General features: G+C 54.2%; 4 protein-coding genes across 4 annotated transcripts in view; 3 read left to right on the forward strand and 1 right to left on the reverse strand.

The window, feature by feature from the left end:
- Positions 1-3,125: 3,125 nt before the first annotated feature.
- On the forward strand, positions 3,126-5,617 carry MAM_05286 (Zinc finger, C2H2-type/integrase, DNA-binding protein; the record flags this gene model as incomplete). The annotated part of the gene is made up of 4 exons (XM_040824084.1): positions 3,126-3,856; positions 4,177-5,214; positions 5,279-5,459; positions 5,516-5,617. The coding sequence occupies 4 exons, from the start codon at positions 3,126-3,128 to the stop codon at positions 5,615-5,617; spliced, it is 2,052 nt and encodes a 683-aa protein (XP_040677796.1).
- A 1,801-nt stretch (positions 5,618-7,418) lies between these two features.
- MAM_05287 (kelch repeat protein) lies at positions 7,419-9,833 on the reverse strand (the record flags this gene model as incomplete). The annotated part of the gene is made up of 3 exons (XM_040824085.1): positions 7,419-8,343; positions 8,401-9,331; positions 9,401-9,833. The coding sequence occupies 3 exons, from the start codon at positions 9,831-9,833 to the stop codon at positions 7,419-7,421; spliced, it is 2,289 nt and encodes a 762-aa protein (XP_040677797.1).
- Positions 9,834-10,705: 872 nt separating this feature from the next.
- Positions 10,706-12,469, forward strand: MAM_05288 (WD-repeat containing protein slp1; the record flags this gene model as incomplete). The annotated part of the gene is made up of 1 exon (XM_040824086.1): positions 10,706-12,469. One exon carries the CDS (start codon positions 10,706-10,708, stop codon positions 12,467-12,469), a length of 1,764 nt encoding a protein of 587 aa, XP_040677798.1.
- A 1,052-nt stretch (positions 12,470-13,521) lies between these two features.
- MAM_05289 (Transcription factor IIA, alpha/beta subunit) overlaps positions 13,522-14,316 on the forward strand; it is a gene marked incomplete at both ends in the record, with an annotated part of 1,989 nt that continues 1,194 nt past the window's right edge. The window contains one exon of the mRNA XM_040824087.1: positions 13,522-13,641. Within this exon, the coding sequence (XP_040677799.1) occupies positions 13,522-13,641 (120 nt within the window). The remainder of the gene's footprint in view (positions 13,642-14,316) is intronic.

A 14,316-nucleotide genomic window follows, 5' to 3' on the forward strand; every position in this document is an offset into this window, starting at 1 on the left:
TGGCTGGAGACTGACAGACAGAGATGAACCAATTTCCGGTCTGATCAAAAGGACCCTGGCGCTGGTTGGCACTGATTTCGCATTACTAGAAAAAAAAGGGCCTTGTTGAATTGAACCTCGGAGCCTCATCCATGTCTCAGGTTAGTGGTGGCTGAACCACACACAATACGGAAGTAACGAAGCTGGGAGGAGGACAATATTTTTTACATAAGTGACAGACTGTCTACCGCCTAAGATGTGATGCTTCATGCCGATGCGGGAGAATAACCACCGCGGATATCTGAGGTCGAGTTAACCGCCGCCTTTGCCGCGTTAACGTAGGACAAATCTGCGGTGTGCGTGCCCCGTCAACGTGGTTTCTTTGTGCGCAGACCAGACGTCACCGCTGGTCTCAAATGGAACGCCCCGTGGGTGAAAGGCAAGGTTTCCCCTGAATGCTCAACGGACGAGCATCATGTCGGAGCACTCTTGCGGAGTAGCGAGCAAAGCGAGTTACTCGGTCGAATGGCTGCTTAGCCTCACGACACACAGGCCACAGGCGGTTGGTCGATGGGTGCCCATGTGTACTGTACGACAAAGACGCGTGGGCGGCAGGCAGAGATCTCTACATGGACCAATGCAAGTCAGCGGTGTAAGCTTCTTTCTTTCTTGAACCATTAGTTTAGTACTAAGTTGCCTGGCGCCAAACCTGGGAAGCTTTTCCTTTGTTCGCCGGTCCATCCGTGTAGATACTAAGCAGGTCATCCCACCACACCATCCTTGGAAGCCACAAGCGATATGCGACGCCTCCAAGTCGAGACATCAGCATGGAGAGAAATCCTCGAGACGGCGACTTCATCCCTGACCACGAAACTCGAGCTCCATACGGGAATCGAGCTGGTCAGGCTCTGGGCATCAATCCATAGACACCTTTGCGGGGCCATGGAGAGCTGGATCCAAGAGTCAGGACTCAGGACCAAGACTGTGGAAACTTTAAGGTGTGACATTGAGCGAACATGCCGATGAGAGTTTGTGCTTGTTTCAGCGAAGCGCATCAACTCGAGTTCATCAAGAGCTGAACCTCACAAGACTTGTGGCAAAGCCTGGCGTGGCAGCCAGCCAGGAAAGGACAATTTGCCTGCGCCGGATCTCGAAGTCCTGAAGTCGGTGTGCTGGCCCCCACCAGAACGATCAGGTGCATTTGCCTCCAAGAGTGAATGAATACATTGTTCGTCGTGCCACGAGCTCACTGGCAGTGCAGTATACATGTAGAGAGAAAATGACGCCTCCTCAGTCGTGGAAAGTTGTCAATAGAAGCCGTGTGTCGAATCTGTCTTGAGTAAGGTATGTACTGAAGGTACGTACTAGTAGGTACGAAGTAGGGGAGGCGATGGTTGCCGAAGCCACCAGGGCAGGTACCAAGGGGGGTACTGGGTACTCCGTACTCCGTACTTGGTAGTTGGATGCTTGAGTAGAAGGAGCCAGGGAGGGAGAGTGTGCTTGGCAACTGAAATCGCGCACCGCACCTTCCTTCCTTCCATCGGTAAATACCACTTGTTGATAAGGAAGGGACAACTGCTGCACGAGTGGCACTTGGTGAAAACGGAAACGAACAAGTAACGTAGTTACTCTGTAATATCATAGTATTTCCCTCATATGTACGGAGTACGAGCCTCCTCCCTTTGAACCCTTGATCCTTACCCCGGCCCCGGCAAAAAGACCCTCTCACTTTGACTCGACAAACAAAGGTGGCCCTCGCGGTACGGAGCACGTACATACCTGGAAAGACCTCATCTCGCATCATCCGTCGTGCGTACGGAGCACAGTGGAATCAGCCACCACCCCAGCCTTGGCATTTTACCACCTCGTCCAAAGATGGCATCTGTCCACCCGCTGCGGCGGCGACGACGACGACGACGTCGACTTGTTCCGCCGTTGGTCGCTGTAGCTTCAACGTCCTCTTTCATTCTACCTTGGAGGACGTGCTGCAGAGGCAAAAGGAGCAGTGTATACTCCGTACCATGGCACCCCATCCGGCCTGGTGCTCCGACGTAGGCATGTCGCGCTCGTGTGCGCTGGCCCGACCCAGCCGATGCGTCCGTCTCCTCCGTACAATACAATACAGTACAGTACAGTACAGTACTGCTTGGCATGCTTGAATCAATCAATACAATACGACCAGACAGTGCAGCCTTCTCCACTGCTCCCGATGCCGAGAGGTTCCAGAGATCTGCCCTGACTCGTCCACCGGGCTGCTTTGTGTCCACCGGCGGCCAGACAGCCACCGTCCTGGGACTCCAACTGAGAGGACACAGTCGTCATGTGTGGCACCGGCCAACTCCCCATGTCCACTTCTTGTTGTATCGGGGGCCCGTTCAAACAGCCTCCTCGACAAGCCGTGACGCCCAACAGACTTACACGCTTCGCGCCGGCTCTTCGTGTCGAGCCAGGCAGAAGGAAGCGAGGAGGCGAGGAGGCGAGGAGGCGAGCAGGCCAAGCTTAACAGGCCCACTGCGTATCTTCATTGCAAACAGCGACCAAGCGTGCAGACTGGGGACGTTTGACCACATCTATCTATGCATGTGACTTCTTTCGACGCATGCCAACCTTATTGCTCACATCATAGCGACTTGCCACTGCACTCTCTCTGAACCACACCAACGCCGTACTAGGCGCCTAGTCTAGGTAGCTCTGGACCACAGTGTCATTGTTCTCTAGTCAGACCGCCTGGACCATTTGGCAGCGCTGGGACCATTCATAAACCGCACGGGAGCCATCCCATCCGTCCTGGACTTGGACTGCCTTTGACGATCCAAACTCGCTGCTGTCTCACGCTTTGGTCTTGCTCTCTGGGCTCTCCGAGGTGCCATGTGCCAACGCTGAAGCGAAGGCTTCATCACTTCACGCCTTGGTACATGCTGAATGTCGAAAAGCACAGCGACCGACCGACCGACCGGCCGGCCGACCGACCGACAGACAGACAGACAGACGGACGGACAGGCAGACAGGCGGACGAGACAAACAAAGACACAATCAGCAGACGACGGACAACAGACGACGAGGCCGCTGCTTGCCAATTAATCAACCAACCAACCAACCAACCAACAAATCAGCACGCCGAGTCCTGACGGTTGTCATTGCCCAGCATGCAGTCCGCCTTGAAATGGTTTCAAAGCCCAAGGGACCAGCGGCAGCCGAGGCCGCCTCGCACGTCGCCCACGTCGCCCACGTCGCCCACGTTGGGTTCCCATGCCACTTCCGGATCCAGCGCCATGGCAAGCGCCAATAGCCCCGTGGCCCCCGCCAACGCCATCGCCGGCGCCACCACCACCTTGGCCAGCTCCCGCGACCTCGCTGCCTGTTCCCACCCAGACGCCCACACCCGAGCTGACCCCAAGCCTAGCCTGTCGGCCTTTTCATCAGAGTCGCAGGCCCAGCCGCAGACCCAGTCGTTGTCGCCTCAAGCGGAAACTACTCCTCCCGACCTTTTCTTCCCAAGATCTTCCCAGAGCACCCGTGCCACATCTGTCGTGAACGCCAGCGCTTACTCATCGAGGCAGTCGCCCACCGACACGTCCCCTTCAGACACGACTGTTTCTTCCTCCTTGACCGACACCACGTCCATCACTCATCCAGACGATATTACTGACCCTGCCAACGGCTGGGACACCTTGACCATGACTTCAGGCGCCCTCGACGCTGGTGCCGTGGGCCGCAGCCGGCAGGACTCCTTTGTCAGCGCTGGCCCGAAGCCTATTTCCGTGAATAATCAAAACCGAGATAACGTCAACCGAAACCGCCGAGAGTCACTTGCGGGCAGTCTAATGGGTGGCATGAGCTGGGGTGGCATGTCCTTTGGTAGTTTTGTTCGCGACGAGTAAGTCTGTCCCCAGAGTTCGTCGTCACTGTTGGGCATTTCCATTCCGTACTCCCTGTCCTGTCATCGCTTCACGGCAGCTGCCCGGTTTCCTCACGCTGCCCGGGATTCGCGGCCTGTGCTGTGCTTGTGCCAGGTCGTTATCCGGGACTGTTGAAGTGATTGTCTAACTTCGCCCCTTCTGAAACAATCCCCCCCCTACTCATACCATTTGGCTATCTGTGCATCCGTCTCGTCTCGGCGAGGTGCGGAGAGCGGCGCCGCACCCCACTGCGCGCACCGCACGTTGATGTTCAAATGCTAACATGATGGCGCACCAGTGTCATGATGCAGGGCACTTCGCCCAACCCATTTGGCGGCGGCATTCCTCAGTCCTCGTCGTTCCATTCATCGTCATACCTTCCAAAGCTAGAGGCCAGCTTCATGAGAGACTTTACCTGTTGTGGCAAGATCTTACCCAACCTGCACGACCTGCTGCAGCATTACGAAGAAGCCCACACCCAGCCCAGCCCAAATGCCTCGAGGAACGCTGCCTCTGCCCAGTTCGGCTTGCAAAGCACCTCCAACATGTCCAGCTCGCGGACAACACCGACCGGGTCAAGTCAACCAGGCCCTTCGCAACCGGCTGGTCAGCCACTTTCTCCCGGTGCAGCGCTTTCCCTGGGTGGCATTGGAGCCGGCGTGAACGGGGGCCAGATGAATCCCGCTTTGGCTACCAACCTTCATGACGACATGGAGGCTGTTGCCGACATGGAAATGGACGACGCCGTCGGCACCATGGAGCTGGATGACAGCAACAAGATGCACCAGACAAGACAACTGTTTGGACAACAGCAGCGACCGCAACTCAACATGAATACCTCCGGGCTTACTCAGGGCCTCCGTACCTCCCAGCCACCTACGCCAGCTGCTGCCAGCTTTGGCCTCCAGAACAACCCGACGGTGTCTTCTGTCAACACTCCAACCCTTGCAACTGCGCAACAAATGCCCCAGCAACAAAACCAACCAGCCGCAGACATGGACGATATGGACGAAGACCTCCCCGGAATGCCCATGGGTGGCACTGGCTCGACTGATATCGGCGACGGAAACTTTGCAAACGGCCACGAGTCAAATTTCTGCATCAACGATCCCGGCAAGCACCTGTTCAGTCCAAATGGCGCGTTTCCCCAAGGGAACCGAACTATCCAGGCTCAGCTGGCCCAACTCGGGCTGGGCCAGGGCCAGTTCACAGACCCTCAGAGCAACAAAATCCTGTTGCAAAGGCTTCAGAGTATGATGATGCCAGAGGAACACAAGCCGTTTAAATGTCCCGTTATTGGCTGTGAAAAGGCTTACAAGAACCAAAACGGATTAAAGTCAGTCTTTGATCTTCTGTGAGGTGCCTGTGGTATAGCCGCTAACTTGACCTCTCTATTTTAGGTATCACAAGGCTCACGGCCATCAAACGCAACAGCTGCACGAGAACGGCGACGGAACTTTCTCCATCGTGAACCCGGAAACGAGCGCCCCATACCCGGGAACAATGGGAATGGAGAAAGAAAAGCCTTTCAACTGCGAAACTTGCGGCAAACGCTACAAGAACTTGAACGGATTGAAATATGTGAGTTTCCATGAGATCCCAATTCAACTGCTAGGCGTGCCTAACAGCTCTGTTAGCACAAGTCGCACTCCCTGCCTTGCAACCCAGAGTTTAAGCTCCAGGCACTTGCCGCAGGCTTGACGCTGCCGGGCATTGGAGAAGATCAAATGATACAATAGGAAAGATGAAGACAGGACCTGGAACATACTGAGGGAGCCAGCCGACTGCTGGCAGCCACGCCCGACACCTGCAACATGATTGGCGGCAAGATACATGGCCTTCAAGGACCACTATGCCAGTCAACATGACAGGCGAGTTTCCCTTCGCTGCGTCTTGCTGAATCGTGGATCGCCAGCACAATCATGGGAGCTCATGTTGCCACCCAAAAAGTTAACATCTCCAATCCTCTTCTATGTTCTACTGCGTCGGCCCCCGCCCCCGTTTCCCCCCCCCAACCCGTCCTCCCCCTTCGTTCAACTGGCACGTGTTGGCGGTGGCGCACGGCGATAGCGTTGCAATATATCCTGACTCTGGTAATAGCAAAGCTCAGGCAAAGTCGACTAGACGCTCGATTTGATCTTCCTTCTTTCGAGGCTATTTCGATGGGTGACCGACTCGATCCACCAACGTGATCGACTCACCGCTCCCAACCCAGAGGCAACCAACAGAAGCTTCATGGTGCCATGGCGTCTAATGCTTGGGGGTCGGCAAAATTTTTTTTTCTTCTGTTCTTTTCGTCTACTACTAGCACAATGATACCCGGCGGCTACCCCGCCTTCACTTGGCGGGAAGAAATTACCGATGAATCATATTGGTTTTCCATGACGGCTATCGCATCGTGGCCTTTTCTCCCAGGTCTTATCCCAATCGTTGAGCGGAGGGTATGTTGGCGCCATGGCCGACATAGTAAAGTGGGATCTGTCGATGAATTGTTACGAGTTCAAAAATCAGCCGAGGCGAAGCACTCAATATGACGAGAAATTTTTCTCGCTGCTTGTACGATTTTGGAGGCACAAAATTGCCGAAAACTTTGGTATTGGGACGACTTTGCCGGTCTACCTAGTTGATCATGCGTTGTGAATACGCTTTGTTTTATGCATTTGGTCTCAGTCTCGAATCGCTCGTCTACATGCGGCTTTTCGACCACGGCAAGGCTGGAGCCGTGGCGTTTCTCAGTCTGTCTATGCTGGTTTTCATTTCCTGATGTTCTGTTGGCTCTGTCATGCAATACCTTGGCAGCTCGCGGGGCTTGTGATGAGAGAAAACTGGAGTTCTACATGCACCCTGGACTAGCTGCTACTTGGTAATGGTTAACACTGAATTCTTATAGAGAAAATTGCAAAGGGGGGTAGGGGGGATCGGTTTGCCACAATACCGTCCCATGGATTGAATAGAATGGATGCTGCCAGCGGCAATTCTGCCCAGTACCTGCTCCTCTGATCCGCTGACCGTGACGAGGGACGCATTACTTTCTGTCAAAGCATGACATTTGTCGCGACTAGACTGGCGGATTGTGCAACGAGTGTGCTGGTTTCGATTTTGGCATGGCAAACCCAACATGAAGAGCATATTCACCCCCTCGGAGGGATGATTGGTGCTGGCTACTATCCTTGTCGCGTATGCAACATGTTGTCAGGCTTCACTGGCACGTTGATAGTATGCCCTTCGAGTGCTGTCAAGGCTTTTGGAGTTGAAAAAGAAAGCAAAGAACTTGGCACTGGTCTCAAGTCAAGCCTTGCGGGAGGAAAAGTCTATTGAACCCACGTCATCAAAAATAAAACGCAGTCACCACCCAACGCCCAGCGATGCACGATCCAAAGCGAGCAAAGTCTCCGATATCGACAATTTTGCTGTGGCTGTCACTTTGACTCGGGTAAGACATGTGGATGTCATCATCCCCTGTCGTGGTTCCCGTAGTTTCCCTTTCATTATCATTCGTCATTTGGCTCATGTACAGTAGCCAGACTTGCGTAACAACCATCAGTTCAACTCCATGCCCTCATCATCGTCGGCATCAGATTCAACCATCGGGGTCTGGTTGCTGCTGATGCTCTCCTTCCGGCCAATGTGGCTCCCCTCCCCATAACTCGAGTTCATGCCGCTCCACTCCAGGTCTTCGCCTGCGACTACGCGGCCTTCCATGTCGACTTCTTGTGAAAGATCAACCAGCGCGGAGCGAGGAAGCCGAAGGAAGCCTTGGGTACGAACAATGCGTCCCCAGTGAGTCATACAGTATGTGGCTGCACGCTTACGCAACCACTCCTCACCAGCCAAGCCCGAGCAGTACCAGATGACACATGCATTCTCGACATCCAGCTCCTTGGCAAGGCGGTTGACGCACAGCAATCGTAGATGAGGAATATTATAAATGTTAGACATGACTAGAAGGCCAGCCACATCCGAGAGGTCCGTCGTGGCGTCACTATCGGCTTCCAACGTCCCATGGATGCTGTCGGTGTAGAGGTAGATTAGAAACGCTTTCACTACTGAGTATGGCTCCGGGATGTGCATTTTTTTGGTATGAAACTCCGCCATTTGGGCATTGTATAGCCGTGCAAAGTGAGGCCAGCGTGCTTGCAGGATGAGCTTGTGAACATGAATCGGCTGCGACGTTGGGACATCTGAAGCAAGCCAATCTTCATCCCGTGGTGAAGACTTGGAGCGAAACAAGCCAGAGTCGAGAACGTCATCTTCGCAGTCTTCAGCGAGTGCAGTGATGATGAAGTCAGTGCCACTTCCAGATTCCGGTGGTTGGTTGAAAAGCTTGGCCAAATCGCCACCTAATCCTTTGGATGGCTGGTCAGATGCCCTTGAATGGGCCAAGGGTCGTGATGCGGTTCGGGGTTCTGGAGTCATATTGTTGCCGAGGAAACCGTATTTTCGCAGATCAATCTCCATGATGTCACTGTCATAAAGTTAGCGATTGGTTGAGTTGAACCGACTCGCGACTATAAACACTTACCTCAGATATTCCTCGTATCCATTAGGACCCAGATCGGTTGAGGCCGCATCAGTTGGGCAGCCGAGAAGCCATGCCTTGGTGCCATCCTCGTTCATGGTACAGTAGTGCCATCTATATCCATGTTTAAATATTTCTCGGCCCTCTGCCAGCTTCTGCCACCTCAGAGTATTTAGATCTAGGACCGATAGCGAACACGCTCTTGGAGTGATAGTGGCTGCTGGTGTCACAAAATCAAGGAGGGTGCCAGATGCATACTGATGGTAGTGAATTCCAGAGCCTTGAGACGGAAGTGCCTGTCCAAACATGAATTTCACCGCGGATATCGTTCCTGGAGCCATGGGAGCGTACGTCTTCAACTGAAATGACGGTGGGTTGACCTGCGCGGTTCTTGAATTTGCAGCATAGCCGGATGAGCCAACGGCTGGGGCGGGTGCTATGGTGTATGGTGGGCGAGGAGAACCGCTTGTTCTACTTGCCGCAGAGTTGCGGTCAAACACAGCCATATGCGGTGGAGAATCAAACTCTGGACATCCCTTCAGATCTAGCCACCACAGGTCACTGATCTTGTCCATGTCCTCGCTCAAACCTCCAAAAACCCAAACGCGGTCACCCCATATGTAGGCAGAATGATCAAACCGGCCGACAAATCGCCATGCCTTTGACCAAGTAAAGGTCCTGAGGTCAAGGTAGCATATATCATCCAGAACATAATTGTTCTGTCCGGTAATGCCACCAATGATAAAAAGCTTGTCCTCATGCAAAACGGCGGCGTGTCTTGCCCGGCCTTTTGGAATAGGGCCGGATACTTGTGGCTGAGTCCAGTGGGCAGTCTTGAGGTCGAAGACGATAAGATCGGAGAGGTACGTTCGATGCTCGTTTTCGCCGCCGAACACTAGGAGCTTGTCACCTTGATATAAAGTGGCTGTGTGACCTAAAGATATGATATCGAGTTAGCTCGGGAATCTGAGCAAACACATCGGCGGAGAGCTTGGTTCCGTACCCATTCGCACACCGGGAATGTCGCCATAATTGTCGACCAAGCTCCACTGATGGCTCATGAGGTCTAGTCGAAGCACATGATTGTATACTTCGTCCGTGTACTGGTCAAACCCGCCGAAGGCATATATTTGGTTATTTCCACAGTACGTCACAGACGCGTTCACCAAGCAGGCAGGTCGCTGACCCAAAGTTCGTGTGATTCTTGGGCGGTATCCATCCGATGCAGGACGAGTCTTGGCGGGGGAGTTTGGCATGATATAAGTATTGTTCGATGACGAGGCTGCAGACGTCGGTGTAGGTGCCAGAGTAGCAGTTGATGACAATGTCAGGCTAGTGATGGCGGAATTTGAATGGTTTGGTTCTGGGACATGAGCACCTGGGCCGCCAAAGATGGATGAAACCGGTGCTTGACCAGGAGTCGAAGGTTGCGCCATGTTCATGGACCTTTGTGACAATGCTCGATCAAGTCATTTCAGCCACCAAGAAGGAAAACCAACCGAGTGGAAGGAAGGGCGAGTCTCGATACTGGCGAGCGGCCAAGAAATGGGAGATTCGCAAACATACAGTAAGCGAGCAAAGGTAGTGTTGGAGACACAGCGCTGCAACAGTTGATGCCGAACACTTGGACTAGTAATAATATCTCCACAGGAATTCGGGTTGCAAAACGGAGTAGATTCTGGGGCGGTTAATTTCGACGCTTCTCGAGTTCTCCCCTGCGCCTGCCCGGGAAAATTGCAGGGGGTTAGTACTAGAAGGGGCTTAGTGCGCGGCTGGGCGAACGTCGGCACGGATATTTTATCATCCGCCTCCTTTGCCGTTGCCTGGACAGAGTTAGAGTGGGGCTCAAAGTAAATAAAAGGGATCCGTGGATGACATCCACTCAAGCGCTCTCCCTCTTCTACAAACTACGCCCATTCTTTGTTCCGGAGTCCCTTGACCTCGTTCTGCTCTCGTGTTCTACGAAGCACTTTTGCTTCGCTAAAATAAAGTGCATCAAAATACAACAAAAAAAGCATAGAAAAAAAATTATCTCGAGAAACAGCTTCCCCTGCAACTCACCCAGTTCGGACAGAAAGTCAACCTGACCTTGAATCACTTGCCACAGTTCACCGATCCAGTCACCGATTCCTGCCAGTCCTTCGTGAGGGCATTTTTAAATTTATCGGATACCAAGTACCGATTTAGATAATACTAATTGGCCAGGAACCTTTAGCTAGAGTCTCTTGGAGCTTGCCTGATCAGACGGCTCAGCTGGTACACGTCAAGACATCCTCAACCTAGTTGATGCGCAATACCGTCTGACATCATGGCTACTGCAACTTTATCGACGCCTATCAAATCGCACAAGGGCCTCTTCTCTTCCCGTACCGCCGGCGGACGGATCCCTCTCACACCCTCCCCTCGACAGTCGGGCAATGGAGCAAATTCGTCACCGTTTACTCCCGACAAGCAGACAAAGTCGACCTACGGGGGAAACCTGATGGCACATTTGGCTCGCTCCTCGTCCAAGAACCCTCATCGGGAGTCTCCCAAGTCCAACATTGCCCGCGCTGTTTCTACGCCTCGCAAAGCTCTTGAGCTTGGTGTTTCTAACTTCACTCTTACTGGAACCGGTCTCAAGACGCCCGGCAGTGCCAAGTCACGAAAAGCCCCTCTGCGACAAAAACCTATCAAGGCGACTATCAACTACGGCGGCGACCGCTTTATTCCTAACAGGGGTGCCAGCTCAGCCATTGCTAATGCCGGTTCCAGCAAGCTGCCACGAGGTGACCGTCAGCGGCCAAAGGCCACCCAAGGTGACAGCTCTTCAGTCCTATCCTCAGCAGCTGATGATGCGGCGGCTGCACTGGAGAGCCTGAGCATTAATGACGACGAGGCGGACAACTATTCCCGTCCTTCTCCCAACACGGTTGCCTACCAGGACTCGCTGGCCAATGCATGTGGAGTCAAGCTCAACACTCGAATTCTCGAGTTCAAGCCCGCGCCCCCAGAGTCATCCAAGCCTATTGACCTCCGTCAACAGTACAATAGACCCCTCAAGGCGAATGGAGCCAGCTCTGCTCAGCTACGCCGGCGCATCGCTACTGCCCCTGACCGCGTTCTTGACGCTCCCGGCCTCATTGATGACTACTACCTAAACCTACTCGACTGGAGCTCTGGAAATCAAGTTGCCATCGGTCTTGAGCGCAGTGTTTACGTCTGGTCTGCTGATGAGGGCAGTGTGAACTGCCTGTTGGAGAGCCCTGCAGATACCTACGTCAGCAGTGTCAAGTGGTCTGATGATGGCGCGTACGTCGGTGTCGGGCTTGGAAGCGGCGAGGTTCAAATTTGGGACGTATCCGAGGGACAAAAGATACGCAGCATGTTTGGTCATGGCACTCGCGTTGGCGTCATGGGATGGAGTAAGCATCTGCTCTCTACCGGTGCCCGCAGTGGTTTGGTGTTCAATCACGATGTCCGCATCGCCGAACACAAGGTGGCCGAGCTTGTCTCGCATACTTCCGAAGTTTGTGGTCTGGAATGGCGCTCAGACGGCGCTCAGCTTGCTACTGGCGGCAACGACAATCTCGTCTCCATCTGGGATGCCCGCTCGTTGTCTGTTCCCAAGTTCACCAAGACGAATCACAAGGCTGCGGTCAAGGCCCTTGCCTGGTGCCCGTGGAACATGAACCTGCTGGCCACTGGTGGCGGCTCTTACGATCGTCAAATTCACTTCTGGAACTCGACGTCGGGTGCTCGGGTCAACAGCATCGACACTGGCTCTCAGGTTACATCTCTTCGATGGAGCCCCCACTACCGAGAGATTGTCAGCTCCAGTGGCTTCCCAGACAATTCCCTCAGCATATGGAGCTACCCTGCTCTTGTTCGTAATGTCGAGATCCCTGCTCATGAGAGCCGAGTTCTCCATAGCTGCCTCAGTCCGGATGGTCAGATGCTGGCCACGGCGGCTGCGGATGAGAGCTTGAAATTCTGGAAGGTGTTTGAGAAGAGGGCCGGCACCGCCTCTGGCATTGGCGGCTCCGGAACCTCTGGCAAGGCTGACATGGTTAAGCACATGACCATTCGGTAGAAAAACGGCGCGTCATTACCAAATGTCGAACGGTAGGTAGGGACTGTTGCATTTACTTGTCGACTTTGGCGTGGGTAGTGAGCGAAATGTTGTGAGCGCGGCGCTCCGGAGTTTGGTCTTCTACTCTTTTCAGCACGTGGCACGAAAGCGCTTCTCCACGCACGAATGAAGCAGAATGAGATGGTCTACACACGAGTCGGGGCTGGACGGTGAGGGTGTGTCACTGGGCTGCCAGGGTCATTTTGAATCTTGAGCAGTAAAGGACGGGTTGGGAATACATTGAGGGCTTGCTTGGGCTTGGGAAATAAAAATTGTTATTGATTGGTTGGGGTGTGACGCGGTCAGTATCTCAATACACGTGTGATGGATGATGGCATTCGAACTACTCCGTATGAGATACACCCTGATCGTCGTGCCTGCTGCAAGTGTACCAGGTCAAACCTGCCTTGGGGTACGGAGTACTTGAGTACCTAATCTGCTCAGGTGAGGACCTGCCTAGTACCGGTACCTACCTGCTTTACCTACCTAGGTACCTACTTAACAGGTAGTGCGGGCACGGAGGCTCCCTCGGCTGCTACCGAGGGTGAGATTACTAAGCACGAGCGGGCTGCGGAGGCGCCTAAGAAGTCGAAATCCCACCTACCACAGCCATCTCTCACCACTGCACACCACGGGCCTGGATAAAGCCAACGGCACCGGAAACCCTTGTATCGACTCCAGCCATACGGGCGAAACCACGATAGGGCATCGCCGCCAATACAGACGGACAACTTACGGGCTACAACAAGGGCCGCCGTGTCTCGAAGATTTTGGTGCCACGGCAGGGCTGGAAGATCCCCGTCTGCGTTGGACCGGGACCAGTGACAAACAATCGGCCTTTGTACAGTCTCGACATCCCAACGCTGCGCAACAGGTTGCCAAAGTAAGTAGGCTGCGACTAGCCCTCGACAGCGTTTGATCTCGGCAACGGCACTCAGGAGCTGTGCCCAGGTTCACCGACCGGATCCCAGTGTCGCACGGGTACGCGAAGACTGCAACAAAAGGTGGTCATCATGTCGAACCAGGCTGTCGGAACCGTCTACCAGGCCATCATCGACGAGGTGATCAACAGTTCGAGAGTGGACTTTGAGGAGAGCGGCGTGGAGGAGAGCGTCCTAGAGGAGCTGCGTCAGGTAAGATGTTGCTCTTTGTTGTTCGGGCCTCCCTTCACATGGTTTGCTTCGTTGTGGTCTGGATTTGGTGAGGATGCACCGTGATCCACGGGAGAGGGAGGCAAGCAACCCCAAGCCAAGCTATTTGCGGGAGCACCCCATGCAAGCCTTCACTCATGAACCCGACGTACTCCGACACCTCCTTTGGAATTTTCCTCCGACCGAGTTGCGAACCCAAGAGGTGCTGCAGCAGGCAAGTGCGATTGCGCATCATCACAACGACGTTTCCGTTTGGAGTGGCGGCATGGCAAGACGGCAGGCAACATGGCAGGCCTCTGGCTCAGACCAAGAAGCGGGCGGAGGAGCGAGAGGAGGCGGGCAGCCCAGCGCTATATGGGCCTTTTTAACTTCCCCGCTCCCCGCCGCCCCCCCCTTGCTCAGGTGTTGCCATCAATGCCTGATCTGGCCATCGGTCACCGCGCCACCCAGCAAGTCACGTGCAGCACATGTCGGTCCCGGGAGGACGGACTTACACATTCCCAGGTCTTGGGGTGAACAGTCGAGGGACGACTGACTGTCTCTGCTGGCGGCTGCGTGAAGATGTAAATTGCCACGGGAGCGCCGTGGGTAGCCTCGAAAGTTTTGCTGGCTTTGTGGAACTGTTCTCACTATTCCTCGTCGGCAGTCTTGTCCCCC

Source organism: Metarhizium album (assembly GCF_000804445.1).
Source record: "Metarhizium album ARSEF 1941 chromosome Unknown scaffold_13, whole genome shotgun sequence".
Lineage (NCBI taxonomy): Eukaryota > Fungi > Ascomycota > Sordariomycetes > Hypocreales > Clavicipitaceae > Metarhizium > Metarhizium album.